We start from the raw sequence: 21,571 nt of genomic DNA, 5'->3' as shown, positions 1-21,571 counted from the left end.
CAACTGGAAAATTGCCCCACCCTTGCCCCCCCCCCCCCCTTCCCGACCTGTTGGAGGCCGTGAGTCCGTCACAACCTGGGAAAATGAAGAGCACACGGATCGGGCGCCCTGCTAGCTCTTGGTAGTGTAGGATAGCCTGCTTGATCGACTCGCGGTAATAAGAGGTTTGGCTTAGCTGACCGAAGACGGTTTCCATGGAGGAGTCGTGTCCCAAAAAATACGGTAGGTATATTGGCGATGCGATTTCCATTTCCCAAGCGTTATCAGGATGCGTGAGTCTGGTGTGGGGCGTAGCCAGACAATTGCAGACACGGTTCCATGTGTTGTATAGCGCATCCACGTGAGCGTGCGCTTCCGTCTCTGCGTCCTGGCATGCGGAATCTTCCTTGGATCGGGGTCCGCTGGATCGCGAACAAGACAGCACGATATCGAAGGTCTCTCTAATATCGTCGGTATTGTCGTGGACATGTACGTCTGTCCCAAATAGTGCTCTTGCGTCAGGGCAGCACGCATAACTGACAGCAGGGTTGATAGTAATCGGTCTGTCTGAGCGGGTGAGAGAAGGTCGCACCTCGACTCCGTCTTCGTCGATCTGTATGAGTAGACCCTTTGAGCTGCTGAAATCTCTCCATTTAAGCTCCTTTATATTGGCGGTCCTCGTAGCCGACCAACGTCTCGTCAATCTCGTGAAGAGGACGTTCGGTATCAGGCCGTCCGGCTCGTGCTCGAGAACAGCCATGATTGTGCGAAGCTTTGTGACTACGAATGCCTTTCTTTGAACGAGTATATCCATGTCGTCGGATGTCGCTCGAGCCAGTATGTCGACATTGGGCGCTGAACTGGACACGGATTTGGACGCTGAGGGGGACGCTGAGGGAATCGCGGAGGTGGACGCGGAGGTGGGCGCGGGGGCAGCGATGATGGTGCAGTATTCATCCTGAATGGCCTTGCTCCATGGTCCCACTTCAGTCGTCTCAGCCGTACGGCGCCAGAGTAATTTGGCTTTTTGTGGCGAACATCCGATCCATGGCTGGGTGATGGCGTTCGGGTCTTCCTTCTATGAAACGGTACGATGGTAGGTAGGTGTACTCAGCATACGCACTGCATCGGGTGCACTCGACCATATTTCTTTTCCACTCGGACCGATCGCAAAGGCGAATCCAGATGCCGGCTTCCTAGTAGCGTTGCATCGCGCGAGATCTAGCTCTTCAAACTGCACCTACGTCATCGATCCGGTAGTGCCGCGCATCAACTATATCCAACTGAAATCCATCATGATGCTTGGTATTCTTACCTCCCTCAATACCAAAGAACAAGCTTTCAGAAACCATGGCACCAGGCGATAACCTCCCCGATTTTCTCACGAACACCAAGCTCGACCCCAGCTTCGACAAAGACATTCTCGACACACATTTAATCTACGATTACGATGCGCAAGACAACGATGGCAACCCCGAAAAGTGGCGATATGAACTGTGGTGTTTCTCTTCGGAACGTGTCGTATATGCCATCCACGGTGGTCCAATGGCTGGCCGCATCAACTACCAGCGCGCAACATACCAATGTATCCGCCCCGGCGAACTATGGCAGATCAACTGGCTCGAAGAGACAGGCAGCATCGTTTCTGCAGTCTACGACATCAAGGAGAAGAAGATGACGACGTTGATCGCCTTCTCGGAGGGCCACTGGAAGAGGGCGAAAGAGGCGCTGGGCGACAAGAGGAAGAAGGAGGATCTGGAGAGATGGAGGGGGCTGGCTGGTGTAGGAAACCAAACGTCGAGATTCATGCTGAGCGAGCAGGCCCATGTTGTGGAGGTGTTCAAGGGCAAGGGTGAATTGGTGCCGATCAAAGAGAGCGATCCCCTGTTCTAATTTTGTGTACAACCGATGGACATCAACCAATGAAGCCGTTACCATGTACCATTCATCTCGCATGGTATGTCCGTTCTTGACTATGACAAAGATGTTGAACGAGACCATGATGTTGGTACCATTGCATGGCATGAGATGAGCTTTTCAAGGGATCGCAACCTGTCGGAACCATAGTGCCGGTAATGAAGTCGAAGCAACGTACCTTGCATTGCAGACTGGCAGTGCGACCATCCACGCGATGCTGTGTATCAAGCCAGTGCCACAATGTAACCGAAGCGGTGAGCCATCCTGCCACAGTTCGGCGACCTGTTCGGCGTTCTGGCATACCGTTACATGTTGTCGCAGACATCCATTACGACGCCATTCGGGTTCTCGTGCGCATGCGATACGCGTTTGTCCTCCAGACTTGGTATCTTTGTGTGTATGTCTCAAGGGCTTATGACATGTGGAAACCGTAGCCCAGGACTACTCTCCATATTCCTCTGGCACTCCTCGCTTGAGCACACAAGATGCGTTACACCGAGAGAGCGGGAGGCGGAGGACCGATGTGGGAATGTCTCAATATCGCTTGGTTTCAATAAGTCAACAAAACAGTCGGATTCCGTTAGGGTCAGAAGATGCGCTCGGAGCAGTAGTAGCAAGTCTCGCTTATGCTCCAGTAGGTGCCAGGGCATTACCGACCCAGTGGTCCTTTGTTCCTATGGGATACTCAATGCTTGTGATGATCTTGGTCTTTTGGCAGGTTTCTTTAGTACGACGAAGGCTATAATGTGCTGCGGTCAGAATGTAAAGGCATTGCTGACGTCGCCCTTCAGTACGTGTCATCATCTTTCCGAACTCTTACGTTGCTTTTGCTCGCATTCTATAGGAACATCGTGTAGTCACTTGCGACCACGTGCGGTGCTGCGGGTGTCGCCGTACTTGAAGAGGTAATGGATTGGTTTTCTCCTTCCGTACAGCCGGGTGAAGGCGCTGCACACGTCTGATAACGGTGTGGGGTAATGCCCGTCAGCAGCCAGGTCCCAGCGCAACGCTTCCTCGTATGCCCAGCGGGCTTCACGGCATTCATTCAGCGCCGGGTCCTCTGGCCCTGCGTAAGATATAGGCAGGTTTGTACCGGACGTTTCAGTCGCTTCTCGAAGACACTGAAGATCCAGGGATGGTGGGAGCGGCGCACGCCGTGGCTGTTAGCGGCATGTTGTGAGTGGTGTGTGGCTTGGTTGGACAAAGAACAGACCGCATGTTCGGAGTCCGATGCCTGCTAAGCGCCCGCAGTCTGCTGCTGTAAGGACGGTGAGACTCATCATGCGCCATTGGACTGGTCTTGCGCTAAGACCAGATGGGTAGAGAGATTGAGCAAACGAAAGGACTCCATGGCAATCTCCACTCACGCCATCTTGGATGATGGATGGACGAAGGCACGCCGACAGCTCCAGGCCATCGCACGAGAGCATAACAGACCGTCGGAACCGCCGGAGGCATGCAGCCAACCGTGCTTTGATGCTGCAAATGAGGGAAAAGTCCAAGGGCAGAGTTAATTTTCCGATGCATTGCTCCGGCTGGAGTGTCAGTCTGGCACTAACGTACCTAGGTATTAAGCTAGCCGAGCGCGGCGGCGTGAACCCTATCCATACCACCTAACTTCTGGCCCCCAGCCAGTACGCCATGTTCCACAACAGCAGACTGGATGCAGCGCGACGCTACTCGCCATGGACTCTTATGCTGCTTCATCAGCTGCTGCCAGCCTAGCAGCTATGTCCAGCCCGCCGTCCCTCATTCCTCGTGTGCCTCCATATTCCTTTTGCTGCCTCGCGACCCCAGGCTGAATCACCACCCCGTTTCATTTCGACTTGCTTTTTACTCCTCGGTCTGGAACAAGTCGCCTTCAAATATTCGCCAGTCTGAACTTTCACACCACACAAACCCCAACCATGGACCGCCCAGCACTCACATCACGGGAGCATCTGGAGCTCTTGCGAAGCTCTGCGTTTGAATCCGAACATGCCTGGCTTTACGACACTTCCTATCTGCAACATGAGGCAGCAGCGATGGCGTTGGAGCAAGAGATTGAGCAATCGCATGCCAGTATATCGCCAGACGACAACTCAGACGAGCAAGTGCGCATCATCAAGACGCAGATCAACATCCACAGGGAGAGGCAGCGGGCGCTAAGGCCGCATCTTGAAAGCGGGAGCGACCAGATCGACGAAGATGGGAACGAGTGTGTCTTTGTAGCAGCACCGAACCAATGGGGTGCGAACGGAGACTTGGACGAGGAGAGCGAGAGTCTGTCTGCAGTGAGTAGCAATTCCTGTCCACTGCTGGGTCGTGACTGACATGCCTCAGATCCACAACCTCCTTACATGGCAAACTTCATACTCGCCCGTCTCACATGCCCCGCGTGACGAACTTCCCTCTCCAAATACACCGTACCACTCGCTGCTCGACCCTCACCAGCCCACGACCACGTACAATCTTCACCGCACGCGAGAATGGACGGGATCTTCAGGCTTCAGGAAATTCATCTACAGCGCACGCGACTACTCGGATAAATACGCTCTATACATGCTTGAAGCCACCCACCGCGACGACAGCCAAGTCAACGCTGCAGACTTCTTCCGTGTCGCCGAGTACCCACAACCATGCATAAACATCCTCCTCTCCGGCATTGACAAGAAGCGCGCCATGACCAAAGACGCGGCCTACAAGTCGCGGTGCATACATCTACGCGGACCATTCTCGCAACCGATCAAAGAATACCCAGACAGGCAACAGAAGATACCATGGTCACCGCGACGATTTAAATATGGTGGACGCCGCTTCGTATGGAAGCAGGGAGATCCGAACGACGATGCCATGCCGGAGACTTTGTACGAATATCAGCAAGACTGGGTAAAGCCAGGAAGCAGGACGGGCAAGCGATGCGACGATGCAAAGCTGATCAAACTTGTCTGGGGAGAAAAGAAGAGGAAGGGTAAAGTGGACAGTTACACGATTCATTTCAAAGGCGGCATGGATCAAGTCTTTAGGGAGATCTTGCTGGCCAGTCAGATGGCCAGGCAGGTATGTCTTTTCACCGCGATGGACTGAAGTCGCCATCTTTCGTCGGCCAAGGTTGAAATTGTATTTGTATATAACCACACAGCGCGAGGCGTTTAAAGGGGCCGTGGAACACGGGACGGATACCATGGAACAGCATTTTGCAGTCAGTTCCCAGCGGAGCTTTCTGCTATTACAGTTTACAAGATCTTGGGAGTGGGCAGCAGGCTTCTCTACTACCTTGGACATAATTTAGGCCCAAGGGCAACACTAATCAAACTCAAATACTAGTCCTTCCATAGGGCAGCGACGCAGTCTTCTACCAGCTTCTCACTTGACAACTACTCACTCGAAAGAAATTGCAAATAACTGATTGAATTGCGTGACATCTGTATGCAATTCATCTGACTCATCTGAATGCCCACGTTGAAGCGAAGAGAGGGAACCACCGCAGGACCGTTACATTGTGTAAGCTGCATATGCATGCTACGCTGTAGATTAGATGATAGCCTTGCTAACATACGCCCCTTACGGTATGTTGGCGCTGGTCGCATTGGCTGACCCTGCGATAATTGCGTTGGGTACTTTTTGGGAATACAAAATTATGCACCATCGGCCGTGGCTGAAGTTGGTCGCAGGTGGTAATGAGCATGTTGTTTTTTGTGGCGTGGCTCTACGCGCGAAATCCAATGCACATGACGAACTTGAATACCACTATGATAGGCAGGCTCGGATCTCTCGGAGGAATGCGATTCAGGAAGGCGTGCTCATCATGCTCAGGTGGAACAACGTTCCTCCCTACCATGTCGCCTGAGCCAGCATGTAGATGCAGGCGCTGTACACCGGTGTAGGTAAATACCACGATGACTTCATCGCCAGTCATTCGTGCATGCTCTCCAAACCCATCATCGATCGCATCTCCCCCCGCACTCATATCGCATTATTGGTCACAGCGTACCCACCTGTGATAATCGTTACTGATATCTTTCCTGGATCAAGGGCATCAATTCGACGTTGAAAGCTGCCAAACCCAAAATCTTACCTGCGTCTTCGGCTGACGCCCACCGCTTCGCAACAGAACCGACAACCTGTTAGCACACCCTGGTGCATACGCCACTTTGCGGGTATATCAAATCACAACTCGGAGCGTGCGATACTGCATACAACCCGACCGATCAGCACGCAACAGGGCCCACGTACATCGCTTACAGCTTACAGCGAGGGCCAGCAACACCAACATATCCGCTTCACCGTCTCGGAAGGACCCTCGCGGAGGAAGACCCACCAGTCATGTTTGCAGATCGCAACATGGAGCTGCGAATGTCAACATACCTCTTTTGCTGCGCGTTGATATCGCCCCCTCCTCCCTCAGACCTCCTATCAAATTACTTCACCAAGTCGCCCAAGATCACAGAGCACGGCCCCGAGTGGTCACGCTCGCGGCTGCCTTTCCTAGCCAAGACATTCTCTGGCAAAGACGGCTGCGAGGAGTACTTCAAGCTGATGACTGATGTGTTGGACATGGCCTTGCCGGATGATGCGTTCCCGCGAGACAGCGGGTTCATTGTGGATGCAGATGCTGGGATGGTGAGTGTTGTTGGCAAAGGAAGGTTTACAAGTAAGAAGACGGGCAAGGGATGGGATGAGCAGTTCATCTATCGGTTCAGTGGGTTTGATCATGAGGGGAAGATAGGGCATTGGGAGATTTGGGCGGATCCTTTGAGTGCTTGGGAGGCTGTTGGGGAGTGAGCCTTCTCATATTATCGTTGGAACTCGTGGATGTTGACAGGCCGATTGATCATTCTCGACAGATAGGTGCGTACATTCAGCGACAAGCTTAAAGTACTAGAGATTTGAAGTTCACAGTAAATGTATGGATGCAGGTGGAGCTAGCGAGTGAATGCCGTTAGCGTCTCGCTTGAAAGATGTGGGTCCCTGGCGGCGGCTTCTGCAGCTTCCTCTGAGCCCTCAACTTTTCTTCATCCGCTCTTACACGCCGCCAAACCAACTCTTCAACACCATGGTGCAAGCTGCGCAAAGCCCTATGGAGCAGTGGCGCGCATCAATATTAGCTCGCTGATTGCTCTACACTGACCTACAGCCGCTGCTTGCTGTTCTTCATTTCTCATGGTACGTTCAACATCTCCTTCTATTCATAGCATCCGCATCCTCGCGACGCGCGCGCACAGCTCAAAAGATGATATGTACATCGACCATTAAACACTTTAGGAAGAGCCGGAAAAGGTATGGCTAGCATCGACAAATGCTACGCCGTCGCTGCTTATAACTTGGTCTCTGAAGAGCATCACCACTTTCACGTCATGGAAACTGGGTTTCGAACTGTCGCTAACGATGCAAAGATTAGGTGCCTGCTATTTACGATGTCCTAAGCGACCGCTACACACAACGCGTGACGTACACGACGCGCAATGTCGATTCGGTGGTATATATATGTCATGTCGCGCGAGCAGATGTGATGACAAGGGCACAATGCGATATCTTGTGAGATGCGCATGGCATATTATGTATTGACGCTACGGAGGCTACGTCTGCAGAGTACTGCTTGCGCTATCGCTGTCGAATAAGGCCGCGGCATCCAACTCTAGTGTGGAGACGGACGGCCTCGCCTTTTCGTACAAGCCCACAGTGTCTGGCAACCCTAGGAAGGGGTCGGCAAGGTTGCCGCAGCCGGTAGGCCACGAGATCGATTGATCGAACGCATAGCTGTCGCTCCAAGACTGGATAAAGTTGGTCATGTCAAAGTCGAGATCGGGATTGATCATAGAGGATTGCCCTTCGAGTACGGCGAGATCATCCGTGTTGAGGGCACTCGCGTCTGTACCCAAGTCGACTAGATCATTGAAATCGAACGTATCCCAATCCCACGGCTGAATACTTCCATCTGCTGCTGTCGCCGATGTCGATAGCGTGCTGGGGCTGTTGCGCTCGTACGCCTTTCTCTTTGCGTACTCCTTCGGTGTCAACCCCGTCTTGTCCTTGAAGATCTTGTGGAAGTACCGCGGCGTGAGGTTGACCTTCTTGGCTAGGTCTTGCAGTCTCAATGCGGTGGCGTCCTCGTTCTTCAAGGCTTCATCAATCAATATACATGCTTTCTCCACCGCTCGCTCCTGTGGATCTTCGAGTACGGTGTTGGGCTTGCATCTCTTGCATGCCCTGAACCCAGCTGCCTCTGCTTCTAACGGTGTCGCATAGAATCCGACATTTGCTCTACGCGCTAGTCGGCCCGGACATGTTGGTCGACAGTATATTCGGGTGGATTTGACGGAGTAAATGAAGTGCCCATTCGCGTCTGCGTCTCGTGTCGAAAGGGCTCGCCACCGTGCAGCGTCAGTCGCATAGGCCATGGTATAGGATTTTTACAAGAGGACTACGTAATTAGCATGAGTTCAAGTCTCGCAGCGATGGTGCGTAGAGTATACCTTCTATGTTGTAAACCTACAGATGTTTCCAGACAGCAAGAAAGTCTGAAGCTCAACAACGCGAATGTACAGCAAGCCCAAATTTGTCCTGCGCGAAACTCAGATGGTAAATGAACAGTCTGTGAGATACGTGCAGCGACAGTAATTGCGGCAACGGGCCCTCTTAAGAGCTCTGGAAGTCTTCCCGCACCCCAAGGCTATCCATGCTGTGATTGGATACTTTGAGAGCCAGTTCGAGAGCACGCGATGACGCACGCTAAACTCATCTCTATCAACACCCAAACATCGCGTATAAACACGCGATTTACGCAGCGTTCCTTTCAAGGTTACATATCAAGGATCAATGTATACGAGATGAGTGCGCACGTGAAGCTGTCAGCGCGTCGCGTCGGGCTCTTTCCACGTCGGACGCGACTTTGATGGAAGAGGTAGGCACGATGGAGGCACCGAGTACCAAACCATGAGTCTCACTCGGGCTCAATCTTCTGCCACCGATGGGACCTCCGCAAGTTCATTCTCGCTCCTACCAGCATGGCGGAAGCTCTCGACAGTGTTGCGGTACCCAGCATCGCGGCTCTCCCACCAACGACAACGCGACAGATCGGTTCCGGACAGGTCCTCGTTGATCCCAGTTCCGTCGTCAAGGAGCTCATAGACAATGCTCTGGATGCGCGAGCGAAGAGCATATTTGTGGACATCACAGCGAACACGGTCGACTCTATCCAAGTCAAAGATGACGGCCATGGTATACCAGCTGAAGATCGCCCTCTTGTATGTCGCCGCTACTGCACCAGCAAGATTAGAGACTTTCATGACTTGAGAGAAGTCGGAGGGAAATGGCTGGGCTTTCGCGGTGAGGCATTATCAAGCATGGCCGACATGAGTGGCTCGCTCTCTGTCACTACTCGAGTAGAAGGAGAGCCAGTCGCTTTCAAGCTGAAGTATGATCGGAACGGCGAGCTGGCTTCGTAAGACATCAATGGTAATCTCACGGATAGCTATCACGGACTAATGTATGCAGCACTGAACACGACTCCCATCCAGTTGGCACGACGGTCAAGGTTACCAAGTTCTTTGACTTCATACCCGTCCGAAAGGAGACGGCGATCAAGAATTCGGCGAAAACGCTTGCGAAGATCCGGCGGCTGATGCAAGCCTATGCACTGGCCAGGCCTACTATACGCTTTCGGCTCCGCGTGCTGAAAGCGAAGAACAGCAATGGTGACTTTGTCTATGCGCCGAAAGCCGACGCCAACATTGAAGATGCAGTTCTGAAAGTCATGGGTAAGGATTGCGCTCTACAGTGTGATTGGACTGCATTGGAGGCCAATGGCTTCGAGGTTCATGCTTTCCTGCCCAAGCCAGGTGCAAGCGGACCGAAGATAGCCCATCAAGGGGCGTTCGTCTCGATTGATGCAAGGCCTGTGTCGAACAGTCGTGGTACTATTAAGCGGATCATCACAATTTACAAAGACCGACTCCGTAAATCAACGCTTTCACTGGCTGGCGTCAAGGATCCGTTCTTCTGCATGAACATCATTTGTCCGCCTGACAGTTACGACCCCAACATCGAGCCAGCCAAAGACGATGTCATGTTCGATAACAGCGAAGTGGTTGTTGCGGTTGTGGATAAGCTGCTCAAAGCTTACTATCCTGAGGCTATCCAGGATATTCCAGATATTCAACATGCTGAGATGCCGACGTCTGCACAACAGCAGTATGAGCCCCGATCCGAGGAGCTACCGAGTGGCATCGAAAGCTCCATCACGATACATGAGGAAGAGCCTGCAAATCGGAATGAGCAACCCACGACTGATCCGTCTCAGGCGCTGCCTCGCTGGAGGTCAAGCATGTATGGTATCGATGAGGATGACCTAGAGTTTCTACAAGAAAACCCAGCACCTGTGGTCGAAGAGGAAGATGAGAAGGGTCTACGCACAGTGGAAGTGTCTAATCCATGGACCATTGCTCGAATGAACACTACGATCAAGCCCAAACAAGCTGCGAGCAACGAACAGCTGCTAAGCCCGGCCAAAAGCCAGAGAGGGAGCGACGCGCATCTCCCCTCTCCCAGTCCTGCTGTTACTCCAAGTCGTCCGTTGTTAGCGGCGCCCCTAACGCCTCAGACTTTGCCAAAGACGAACATGAGATCTCCTCTGGATGCCGAACTGGAGCGTAGTATCCAGCTTATGTCGCACCCCAGTTCACACGCTGGTGCTCTCAACGATAGGACACAAGAGCGGGACACAGACAGTCAAGGCCGTCACGAGCGTATCGGTTCTCCGGCATCTACCGGCATGTCGAGCCATTTCGCACGATCTGACATCAATCTCATCAAGTCGGGACTCACAGACCACAGCCACTTTGGAGCAGACTCACAGCGGTTGACCTCACCAGTAACGTCAGTTCCTCGTAATCGACGCACTCAACCCACCTATGTAAATACACCATTTGCACCACCAAAGCAAAGGTCAAATGGTATGGGACTTGGGGAATATGTACTTGGCACACAAGCTCTCGAGCCAGCTCGTCGACAGAAGCAGGCCAAGAAGATTGGAGGAGCGCCATTCCCAAACAACGCCTCATCCTCTCCAAGCAGACTCGTATTGGGCCCAACTGACCGGCTAGTGGCAAGACAACTTCACTCAAACGACAACACTGATATCCGCAACTTCTTTGCGCGCGGCAGAGACAAGGGCATAGCTGATTCGCTGGTTGATGGTCCTTCTCGAGCCTCCTCGGCAGAACCGCAGTCCCGCTCACAGCGCGTCAGAGATCGTTCACTGCTCGACGATGCTAGACAGATGGATACTGATCCGCGAGCAGTGTCTGATCGGTTCCAAGCGTTTGCTGAACACGAAGACCATCCCTTTAGTCCTCAGATATCTACCCGAGTCTTAAAGCCTCCAGAGACGCACCGTCCCGACCAAAGCGCCAAAGAGATGGAAGCATACTTCAAAACGCAAGAACAGCAACACTCCAGCTCCCTGTCCCGCCCCCAAAAAGCACCTCAAAGGCAGGAGTCTCGCATCGCTCCACCCCACGAAACAGCGAAGACACGTCGACCTAGACGCCGCACAACAGACGCGCTCGAGCGTACCAAGTCCTCCAAACTCCCACTGGAGCGCACACCCGATGGTTTCCAGATCCAAGACCTGGTTCTCCACCTTCCAGCCAGCATCGACACCATCGTACAAAGCTCGCGTAAACTCGACATGCAGCGCAACAGCCCAGAGTGGGGTTACGCGTCGGAAAGCGCATATGACGTGTTCGGCGAACCGGTGTTTGAGAAGAAGATCATGGAGTGGGTGATTAAGTTGGATGCACTGTTGTGTCAGCGGTATGGGGGGATCGATGGCCCAGATGCGCGGTGTGAGATGCATGAGGGGATTCAGCGGGCGCTTGATGCGAGGAAAGAGGCGGATGATGTCACGCAGAGGGAGGAGAGTATAAGTCAAGATGTACGGCGCGCTGCAGGCGAGACATTCGAACGTGATGTCTCGATGGATTTCGGTGATGCTTCTGGCGTCGTGGTTCAGCAGCCTGTCGTCGAGGAAGAGAAGAAGGTGGACGATGACTGCGAGTTCGATTTCGATATGGAGGAGTTTGTTGATCTGACGGGAGGGGATGAGAGACAGATTGTGGGGACAGCAGGAGAGGCAGATGTGAGTGGGATCAAGGGTGAGTTTGACGACGATATCGAGGATGAGATGTTGATGGATCTATAGAGTACGTGGGAGAGAACGACGTGATGGACAGATATCAATCGGCCTCAGCTATAGCGTTGCCATGTTGTAACATAGCTCACTCAGTGGGTATCAGCTCATGTGAAGCGTGTCCCCAACAACATGCTATCTTGCCCCTTTTACATCTACAGTGAATACTCATACCTCCCTAAAAGCCACCTCTTCAGGCAACCTAAAACTAGCACAGAACATCCTTTTCTTGGGCGCCACATCTCTCACATCATACACGTTCACATCCTCCATATCGGGGGTAATCACGGTACCCAACTGCCTGCTAACCTCCTCGCAAATGCCCTTGATTTCCTCGACGTTATCATCGCTCTTCGTCGAGAAGCAGTGTACATGGATCATAGGCAATTTCTGCGAAGTGTGCGGCGCGAGGAGTTTCTTAATCTCAGAGACCGGGTATCCGGCGACGTTGGCGTAGAGACCGATGAAAGAGGGGAGGAAGGTAATGGCGGAGGCGGGGAGGTTCATGACGTAGTGTGAGAAGAAGCGTGGTTGGACAAGTGTCTTGAGGGGTTCAGGCTGTTTCTTCTCTTCTGGTTTGCTGCGCGAGGATTTGGTTTTGGGGTAGATGGAAACGGAGTGCTCGTCGCTTGTCAACAGATCCGCGGAGGCTTGACGGATAAAGGCTCCGCCGTCGGTGTTGAAGGAACGGACAAAGTCGCCTACTTTGTTGATCTTGATGTTGCCGACGAGCGATTTGTAGGATTCGGGGTTGAGGTCGTTGGCCCAGACGAAGCACTTCTTCTTGCCCGCGGGTATGGCAAAGGGTCCTACGCCGGCCATGACGTCGCAGATTGCCTCGCCTTCGCGAAACATGTTGCAGAGCCGCTCGTGCTCCGTGTGCAGACGCGTGTTCCAGTATACTTTTGCAAAGTCGAATTTGAAGGTGCAGCCCTGCTCGCGCAGTTCGACGTTCATGTCGTCCGGGCCGTGGAGCACTTCGTACTGGAAGGTGCGGAATGCGTTCTCGGTGCCGACATTGTCGAGCTTGTTGATGACCGTCTTAACCATGGGGTTCTTGTCGGCGAGAACCGTGGCGATGAGGTGCTTGTAGGGCCAGTACCGCTCGCGCAGGTTTAGGTGGGCGACATGGCCAGCGAGGGCGAAGCCCTGGGGTATCTCATCGTCGTGGACGGACTCGGGTGGGGGGATGGTTGCGCTCGTGATCTCGGAGTAGGTGAAGTAGTCGTAGTTGAGCTGCAGCTGGTAGGGTATGACGCCTAGCGTGCCGTCTTGCTCGAGATCGCGCAACTTAGGGGACCATGTCGTCCGATCTGCCTGGTTTCAGACTCAGTACTCCCATGTACTACCGCAGTGGGGTGACTCACCAGAGTGGACGACTTCTGGGCGCAGGAGCAGGCATTTGCTGCCTCTCGACGCTTGTTCTGAATCGGGGTCGACTCTTATCGGATCTATGCGATTGCTTGGCAGCGTGTCCTTGCTGGCGGTGAGTTCCTTGCGGCAGCGCGATATGTCCTTGGGGTTGAAGATGCGGGCGGCCGAGGTGGGGATCGTCTTGTGGAAGAAGCTGCGGTCCAGCACCTTCATGGCGCGGTTCACGGGGGGCGCGAACATGTCGGTGGTCGCTTCTGTATCCGACATTGAATCGTGGGCGCGTGGAGCGTTGGTGTCGCGTGGGTGTGTCGCGGCTGGGGAATTATTTTTTGGTGAGGGATGACGCAGGCACCGTTAGGATGACCCCAGCATAGCACATGTCAGGTACCGACCGTGGACCGCTTTGGGCGCGACCCTCGAGACGTGAAAGACATATGCTGGAGTAATCAACTTGTACTCGTCTCGACTACGTGCATTGTCAGTGTCCTGAACGGCGTCAGGGTCCGCTGCACAGGTGACGACAGGCCAGTCCAAGCTTCGTGGTCGGCTGCAGGGGTCGGGACACCAGGATCGCGTACCTAATCTTGCACCGGCGTGGTCAATCAACAAAACAACTTCGCCATAGCACCGCCTCCTGAGCCGTGGATGACCGCGACCGCGCCCTCGCCCTCGCCCGTCCACCGCCGTCGCCGCCCATGAAGTCTCCCGGATCCCGCCTCTGACCGCTGCATAGACCGAGCGGCCCGTTGCCATCTCCTTTGTCCGCATACCCCGGATTCCGACCACGAACAAAGTCACCACGCCCACCATGGCGTCTGGCGGAGGAAACATCAAGGTCGTGGTGCGATGCAGGCCCTTCAACGGCCGAGGTAGGCAGCCCCCTTGCGTTACTAAGGCGCTGCAACTAACAACGCGCAGAGAAGGCGCGCAATGCACAATGTATCGTGCAGATGAAGGGCGACCAGACCATCCTCTCCCCTCCCCAACATGCCGATATCAAGGGGAAAGCCGCCAAAGCCGCCTCCGAGGGCACCAAGACATTCGCCTTCGACAGGTCGTATTGGTCCTTCGACCGCGACGCTCCCAACTATGCCGGCCAGGACAACCTCCACGAGGATCTTGGCAAGCCGCTGCTCGACAATGCCTTCCAGGGCTACAACAACTGTATCTTCGCCTACGGCCAGACGGGTTCGGGCAAGTCGTACTCTATGATGGGCTATGGCGCTGAGTACGGAATCATCCCCAAGATTTGCCAGGACATGTTCGAGAGGATCAAGGGGCTACAGGCAGACAAGAACTCGTCCTGCACCGTCGAAGTGTCCTACCTGGAAATCTACAACGAGCGCGTACGCGACCTGCTGAATCCCTCGAATAAGGGGAACCTGCGAGTTCGCGAGCATCCGTCCACCGGTCCCTATGTCGAAGATCTCGCCAAGTTGGTCGTCCAGTCCTTTCCCGAAATCGAGAACCTCATGGACGAGGGAAACAAGGCCCGTACCGTAGCTGCCACCAACATGAACGAGACGTCCTCGCGATCGCACGCCGTCTTCACCCTTACCCTTACCCAGAAGCGCCACGATGTCGAGACAAGCATGAGCGGAGAGAGGGTCGCCAAAATCAGTTTAGTCGATTTGGCCGGATCAGAACGAGCTCAGTCGACGGGTGCGACTGGCGCGAGATTGAAAGAGGGTGCCGAGATCAACAGGTCTCTGTCTACACTGGGTCGTGTCATTGCAGCGCTTGCAGACCAGTCGTCGGGAGGCAAGAAGAAGGGTACCCAAGTGCCATACCGAGACTCCATCTTGACATGGCTCTTGAAAGACTCCTTGGGAGGAAACAGTATGACAGCCATGATTGCTGCCATCTCTCCCGCCGACATCAACTTCGAGGAGACCCTCTCGACCCTCCGCTACGCCGACTCCGCAAAACGCATCAAGAACCACGCTGTCGTAAACGAAGACCCCAACGCGCGCATGATCCGAGAGCTCAAGGAAGAATTGTCAAAACTGCGGACTCAGCTGGGTGGAGGAGGCGGTGGAGTTGCCGGAGCGAACGGCATCATAGAAGAACAGTACGCACCCGATACACCGTTGGAGAAGCAGATCGTTTCCATCACCCAAGCAGACGGCTCAATCAAGAAGGTATCCAAGGCCGAGATTGCAGAGCAGCTTGATCAATCAGAGAAACTCTATACCGAGTTGAACCAAACTTGGGAAGAGAAGCTGCAGAAGACGGAAGAGATTCACAAGGAACGAGAAGCTGCGCTGGAAGAACTTGGTATCAGCATCGAAAAAGGTTTCGTTGGTCTGTCAACACCAAAGAACATGCCTCATTTGGTCAACTTGAGTGATGATCCACTCTTGACTGAATGTCTCGTCTACAACCTAAAACCGGGCACGACGACCGTTGGCAATTCTGATGTTGAAGGCCAAACCGCACAAATACGTCTAAATGGCTCACAGATTCTTGCCGAACACTGTCACTTCGAAAACGTGGATGGCAAGGTGACGGTGATACCCCAGGAAACCGCTAGTGTCATGGTCAATGGTGTACGCATCGACAAGCCAAGGTTACTCAAGAGCGGCCACCGCATCATCCTTGGCGACTTCCACATCTTCCGCTTCAACAACCCGCAAGAGGCAAGAGCTGAGCGTGCTGAAGTAGGCACAAGCCTACTTCGACAGACGGTTACCGCCAGCCAGCTCAACTCTCCCTCGCCTGCACCAAGACCCGGTCACGACAGATCGTACAGCGCCATCAGCATCGCAAACTCTGACTTCGACCCCGATAGTCCAAGGGCAGGATCGCCTGCATTCTGGCAACGCGGTCGTGAATCCGAGTTCTCCTACGCGCGCAGAGAAGCTCTTACCGCGTGGCTGGGACCAGACAAACGCATCGAAAATCTCCCAGACGAAGACTTTGAGGCTCTCTTCGAAGATCTCAGCAGGTTGCGCGAGACCCGCAAAGCACGTCCCGAGAGTCGCATCTTCAGCGACGAGGATACAGAGTCGATGTCCTCATATCCTGTACGAGAAAAGTACGCTTCTGGTGGGACGCTAGACAACTTCTCGCTCGATACCATGTTGACGATGCCGTCTACGCCTAGGCAAGACGGTAGCGAAAAGATGGAGGAGATACGAGAAGACATGGAAGAGAAGATGGACAAGCGGAAAGAGGACTATAGTGCAAAGCTGAAAGCTGACGCAGAAGCCAAAGTCGAGTTGGAAGAGCTGCGAGCTGCGAAGGAAGAAATGCAGAAGCAGCTACAACAGCAGAAAGAGGCTTTTGCACGTCAAATGAAAGAGCTTGGCCACGAGTGGGTACCCGAAAGCAGCGGAACTCCAGAAGCCGAAGCTGAAGCCGAAGCCGAAGCAAAGGATGCACATAACGAGCAAAATGAGCAGCAACTGGAGTTGATCAGGACTGTTTTCAAACAGTGGCGGCGAAGAAAGTATGTCACCATGGCAGAGACACTTTTGCAGAACGCCGCTGTTCTGAAGGAGGCTCAAGTTATGAGTCAACAGATGGACAAGCGCGTGGTCTTCCAATTTTGCATTGTCGATATCGGGCATACTGTCCCGTCATCTTACGACTTGGTGAACATGGGCATTCCGGGAGAAGACGATGAATATCTCGACAGCCAATCCAAGCCCTGCGTTGGTGTTCGCGTCATCGACTTCAAGAACGAAGTGGTGCACCTGTGGTCATTACAAAAGCTACGCGATCGCGTACGACGGATGCACCAAATGCATCAGTATATGAACCGACCAGAATACTTCCAGCATTTCAACCCGGAGTCGCCGTTCTCAGAGCCTTGCATGCCCGAGTTCTCGCGTATCGGCGATGTGGACGTTCCGCTTGCTGCTGTGTTCGAATCAAGAGTACGAGACTTCAGCCTAGATGTCATCTCTCCTTACACGGCGAATCCCATTGGTATCATTCGACTATCGCTAGAGCCTTCGTCTGCAGAAGCACCTTCGACTACGCTCAAGTTCAATGTCGGTATGCATGAGCTTGTTGGGTTTCCGGAACGAGAGGGCACCCAAGTCCACGCTGTGCTCTTTGTACCTGGTATCTCGGACGAGAGTGGAGCCACGACCACGACCTGGATCACCGATTTCAACGAAGGTCCTATTCGTTTTGAGAGTGTGCACAGCATGAGTCTTCCCTACCCGAGCCCGCGCGATACCTTCCTTCGAATCTCCATCTTCGCCAAGGTTACAGACATTCACCTCGATAAATTGCTGAGCTGGGATGACATGCGCGACTCTGCGGAAAAGCCCAAGCAGAAGCGCCGGCATGCACGACTTCCAGAGTCAGAGTTTTACACAGAAGATACACATGACATCTTCTCCCGCATCCAGATTCAAGAGATTACTGACGATGGGACATACCAACCCGTCGAGGTAACACAGAGCAACGTCATGGACGCTGGGGTATACCAACTCCACCAGGGTCTAGCGCGCCGCATCGTTGTTAACCTCACCCATACTTCTGGAGACACGATACAATGGGAGGATGTCAAGTCGCTGCGCATGGGTCACATCCGATTGGTCGATGCAGCTGGTAACAGTCCTAACTACGGCTCACCCGTAAAAGAAGTGCCTGTCGATCTGACATCCCCACCTGTCATCAGGAAGAACGCCGATGGCACCACAAATGTCAAATTTGTAGGACGATGGGACAGTACGGCTCACGCGTCTCAAATTCTCGATCGGGCGACAAAGGACAACTTCCGCGTGAAAGTCACGCTGCTGTTCGACGTCACATCTTCCAAGCTTATCGAACCGATGTCGTTCTCCTTCGACCTCTTCGTACAAATCCGGGGCCGTTCTTACATGCGCCAGACCTCTCTCTTCTCGTTAGCGAACATCTGGAATACGGTGAAGGTCGTTCACTCGACAGTAGGCATCTTCAACGTTGCCATTCGCCCCACCTCCGTCAAGCGTGCGACAGATCTCTGGCGAATGAACACGAAAGACGACTACGTGAAGGGTGAAGAGCAGCTCGCGGGCTGGACGCCGCGCGGTGTTTCGCTGGTGCGCGACTTCATCCACATAGAAAAGCGCCGCGCTCGAATCGCAGAGATAGAAACAGCACGTTCTGTTTTGTCGTCCAAGGCATTAAGCATACCTGCTTCCGCACTTGCTTCCTCAAAGGATAAGCCCTTGGAAGAGGCTCAGATAGCACTCCTCCAACGCATGGTCTCGCTCTGGAAGACCAAGAAAGCGCCTGCAGAAATCATCCTCAACCCCACGAATCTTGAGCCTCCCACTAACGGCGCCGCCTTTGCGGCACGCTCTCCTTCTCCATCGCCAAACCCAACCCCCAGCTTGACAGCTACCGTCCGCTTCATTAGCAAGAACCCTAACTTGATGAAAGCGTCCTACCTCCTCACTCCAGATCCGACAAACACGCGCTGGATACGGCGATACGTCGAACTACGAAAGCCATACCTCCACATCTACTCATCAGACGGCGATGAGATCAACGCCATCAATGTCAGCACAGCGCGTATCGACCATTCGCCGCAAATCGCGAAACTACTCGGAGGCGGACAGCAAAGCAACGGCCAAGGAAATGCCGGCGCGCACAAGGACGTTGTCTTTGCTGTCTTCGCGAGAAGCAACACGTACATCTTCCGAGCGCGAAGCGAGAGGGAGAAGATCGAATGGATATTGCGATTAGATCAAAGTTACTTCAGCAGCGAAGGAAGCGAGGCGTCGACGTGAGGACGCGTAATGAGTAAATTTGGCTGGAAAAGTTACATCTAGACATTCGGCGCCATGTGGAAGGGTTTTAATTCTTGTACCGAAGTTGTAGAACAGTGGAAAGACGGTCGGTCGAGGTGTTGTTGCTGTCCCCCCGTCAGGCTTTGGCGTTATAGTCGGGCTTTTGTATAGCTTTTCTTGGGATACCCAGAGTATAGTTGATACTCCTTTTGCGCGATAATTTAGCGTAGAGATTCGGTCAATTCAGCTTCATTGCTAGACTATAGCTTCGTTCTGGGCCTGAACGTATTTAAATTGCTCGTAGCGATCACAGCTGGCTGTACCGCCCAGTCCACCCCGCAAGCACTAGCCTGTTTCCAGAACCCCTCACACGCGATTGCCCGAGGCTAACCTTTGGATCGACACAGCTCCAGCTTACTCGCACACGACCACGACGCCAATGTAAACATTTAGTGGCACCATGGGTTTTACGTATCTACTTGTCCGTGCCGCGATACCTGAAATCGAAGGAGTCAGGCAAAGCACACTCCACGATGGTCAACACACAGAAAGAGAAGACACAACATGATCTGGACGACCAAAAGCTTGGTCTGTACCTGCAGCAAGAAATACCCAGTTTGAAGACGCCCGTACTATCGACAAAGATCGGATATGGACAAAGCAATCCGACATACTATGTCGATGATGCCGCTGGTACACGCTACATACTCCGAAAGAAACCCAGCGGCACCATCATCTCGCCTGTAGCACACCAAGTCGATCGAGAGTACAAAGTGTTGAAAGCACTCGGGACGGTTGAGGGTTTCCCGGTTCCAAGAGTATACTGCCTATGTATGGATGCATCAATCATCGGAACAGCGTTCTACGTAGGTCTCAGCCACTCTCCCGACACACGCTTTCAATCTAACACACCTACCTCACCACCAGGTTATGGAATACATCCAAGGCCGTATAATCACAGACCCCAACCTCTCCACCCTGCCCCTCTCCGACCGTCGCGCAGCATGGAAGTCCGTCATCTCAACCCTAGCATGGCTGCACTCCATCAACCCCGACGCCATCGGCCTCACCTCCTTCGGCAAGAAAACCAACTTCTACGCCCGCCACTGCAACACCTTCTCCCGTATCGAATCCCAACAAGCCCAAGTCCACTCCATAACCACCGGCCAGCAACTCGGCCGCGCGCACCCGCATTTCGACGAAATCGTATCCTACATACGAAGTCACCTGCCCCAGGAACGCACCTGCATCATCCACGGCGACTACAAGTTTGATAACATTATTTTGCATCCTACTGAGCCCCGGGTGGTTGCTGTCTTGGATTGGGAGTTGAGTACGCTGGGACATCCGCTTATGGATGTTGTGTATGTGACGGGGCCGTATTGGAATCGTGCTAGTAAGGTGGGTATTCCTGGGGGGCCGATGGTGCAGACGGTGAGGGATGATCAAGGGGGTGATGTTTATGATGAGGCGAACCAGGCGGAGAATGGGTTGCCGAGTATGCAGGAGTTGTTGGGGGTTTATGAAAAGAAGGCGGGGTGGAGTCCGAGGCGGGATCGATGGGACGTTGCGAGGGTGTTCCATCTGATGAGAGTGAGTTTCTAATCTTCATCTTGTTTTGGTTGTCGCGTGGCGGAGAACTAGATGGATACAGAAAACAGCACAAGCTAACACAGATACCAGGGAAGTGTGATCAGCCACGGTATCCAGGCGCGAACCATCAGCGGACAAGCCAGCAGCTCCTTCTCACATGTGTACTTCGAGAACACGAAACGGGGACTCGACGAAGCACTCCGACTAGTTCGCTCGATGAAGGACAAAGAAGCGCCCAAGAGCACGCTATAGTAGAAATCATACATTTCAGTCATGACCGCCACAACGTCATAACGGCCAACTCTCCACCTCCCCGCTACAACATTACGCGTCAAACGTGCTTGAAGCGCTGGCCAGCTTCACACGTACCATACAACACGCATTCAGTGATCTGCATATCCACCTTCCCCATCCAATGCTCCCCAACACTCCATCTTTCCCTCTCCACTACACTGTCAGAGAACGTACTCAGTCTCCACCCCATCATCATCCCGTCTCCACGCGCGGTATCTACTCGCCAAGTCCGCATCACTCGCTATCCGGGGAGGGAGGATACGTAGACCAACGCATCAATCACGCTCACAGCCCCAGCCCAGCGACAAAGCCCTTGCACACAATTCCCTCCCCATCACACACACAGTCTCAGTCAGTCCCATTCCCTTCCGATGTATTTTCGTGGCTCCCCATCCTCCCCATGTCACAAACGCCAACCACCCCCCCCCCCCCCCACCCCCCCCCCCCCCCCCGCCCAATTGCAAATCCCACGCCCCGCCTCCTAAAACCCCCCCCCCCCAAACTACCAAGC

The 21,571-nt window shown here is 53.6% G+C and overlaps 8 protein-coding genes across 8 annotated transcripts; 6 read left to right on the top strand and 2 right to left on the bottom strand.

Moving 5' to 3' along the window:
* Window positions 1–1,329: 1,329 nt before the first annotated feature.
* Window positions 1,330–1,872, top strand: J4E79_011847 (uncharacterized protein; the record flags this gene model as incomplete). The annotated part of the gene is made up of 1 exon (XM_049360666.1): window positions 1,330–1,872. One exon carries the CDS (start codon window positions 1,330–1,332, stop codon window positions 1,870–1,872), a length of 543 nt encoding a protein of 180 aa, XP_049204884.1.
* A 1,931-nt stretch (window positions 1,873–3,803) lies between these two features.
* Window positions 3,804–4,962, top strand: J4E79_011846 (uncharacterized protein; the record flags this gene model as incomplete). Its single annotated transcript, XM_049360665.1, has 2 exons — window positions 3,804–4,169; window positions 4,219–4,962. 2 exons carry the CDS (start codon window positions 3,804–3,806, stop codon window positions 4,960–4,962), a joined length of 1,110 nt encoding a protein of 369 aa, XP_049204883.1.
* A 1,257-nt stretch (window positions 4,963–6,219) lies between these two features.
* Window positions 6,220–6,660, top strand: J4E79_011845 (uncharacterized protein; the record flags this gene model as incomplete). Its single annotated transcript, XM_049360664.1, has 1 exon — window positions 6,220–6,660. One exon carries the CDS (start codon window positions 6,220–6,222, stop codon window positions 6,658–6,660), a length of 441 nt encoding a protein of 146 aa, XP_049204882.1.
* A 794-nt stretch (window positions 6,661–7,454) lies between these two features.
* J4E79_011844 (uncharacterized protein) lies at window positions 7,455–8,276 on the bottom strand (the record flags this gene model as incomplete). Its single annotated transcript, XM_049360663.1, has 1 exon — window positions 7,455–8,276. One exon carries the CDS (start codon window positions 8,274–8,276, stop codon window positions 7,455–7,457), a length of 822 nt encoding a protein of 273 aa, XP_049204881.1.
* A 606-nt stretch (window positions 8,277–8,882) lies between these two features.
* On the top strand, window positions 8,883–12,079 carry J4E79_011843 (uncharacterized protein; the record flags this gene model as incomplete). The annotated part of the gene is made up of 2 exons (XM_049360662.1): window positions 8,883–9,319; window positions 9,373–12,079. 2 exons carry the CDS (start codon window positions 8,883–8,885, stop codon window positions 12,077–12,079), a joined length of 3,144 nt encoding a protein of 1,047 aa, XP_049204880.1.
* Window positions 12,080–12,235: 156 nt separating this feature from the next.
* On the bottom strand, window positions 12,236–13,681 carry TRM5 (tRNA(m(1)G37)methyltransferase; the record flags this gene model as incomplete). Its single annotated transcript, XM_049360661.1, has 2 exons — window positions 12,236–13,380; window positions 13,435–13,681. The coding sequence occupies 2 exons, from the start codon at window positions 13,679–13,681 to the stop codon at window positions 12,236–12,238; spliced, it is 1,392 nt and encodes a 463-aa protein (XP_049204879.1).
* A 568-nt stretch (window positions 13,682–14,249) lies between these two features.
* J4E79_011841 (uncharacterized protein) lies at window positions 14,250–19,173 on the top strand (the record flags this gene model as incomplete). Its single annotated transcript, XM_049360660.1, has 2 exons — window positions 14,250–14,310; window positions 14,360–19,173. 2 exons carry the CDS (start codon window positions 14,250–14,252, stop codon window positions 19,171–19,173), a joined length of 4,875 nt encoding a protein of 1,624 aa, XP_049204878.1.
* Window positions 19,174–19,706: 533 nt separating this feature from the next.
* Window positions 19,707–21,018, top strand: J4E79_011840 (uncharacterized protein; the record flags this gene model as incomplete). Its single annotated transcript, XM_049360659.1, has 3 exons — window positions 19,707–20,039; window positions 20,101–20,766; window positions 20,857–21,018. The coding sequence occupies 3 exons, from the start codon at window positions 19,707–19,709 to the stop codon at window positions 21,016–21,018; spliced, it is 1,161 nt and encodes a 386-aa protein (XP_049204877.1).
* Window positions 21,019–21,571: the final 553 nt, after the last annotated feature.

This window comes from Alternaria viburni, assembly GCF_023758015.1.
Source record: "Alternaria viburni strain BMP 2772 chromosome Unknown scaffold_72, whole genome shotgun sequence".
Lineage (NCBI taxonomy): Eukaryota > Fungi > Ascomycota > Dothideomycetes > Pleosporales > Pleosporaceae > Alternaria > Alternaria viburni.
Note: the sequence above shows the minus strand (reverse complement) of the source record. Positions and strands in the feature narration are given on the sequence as shown.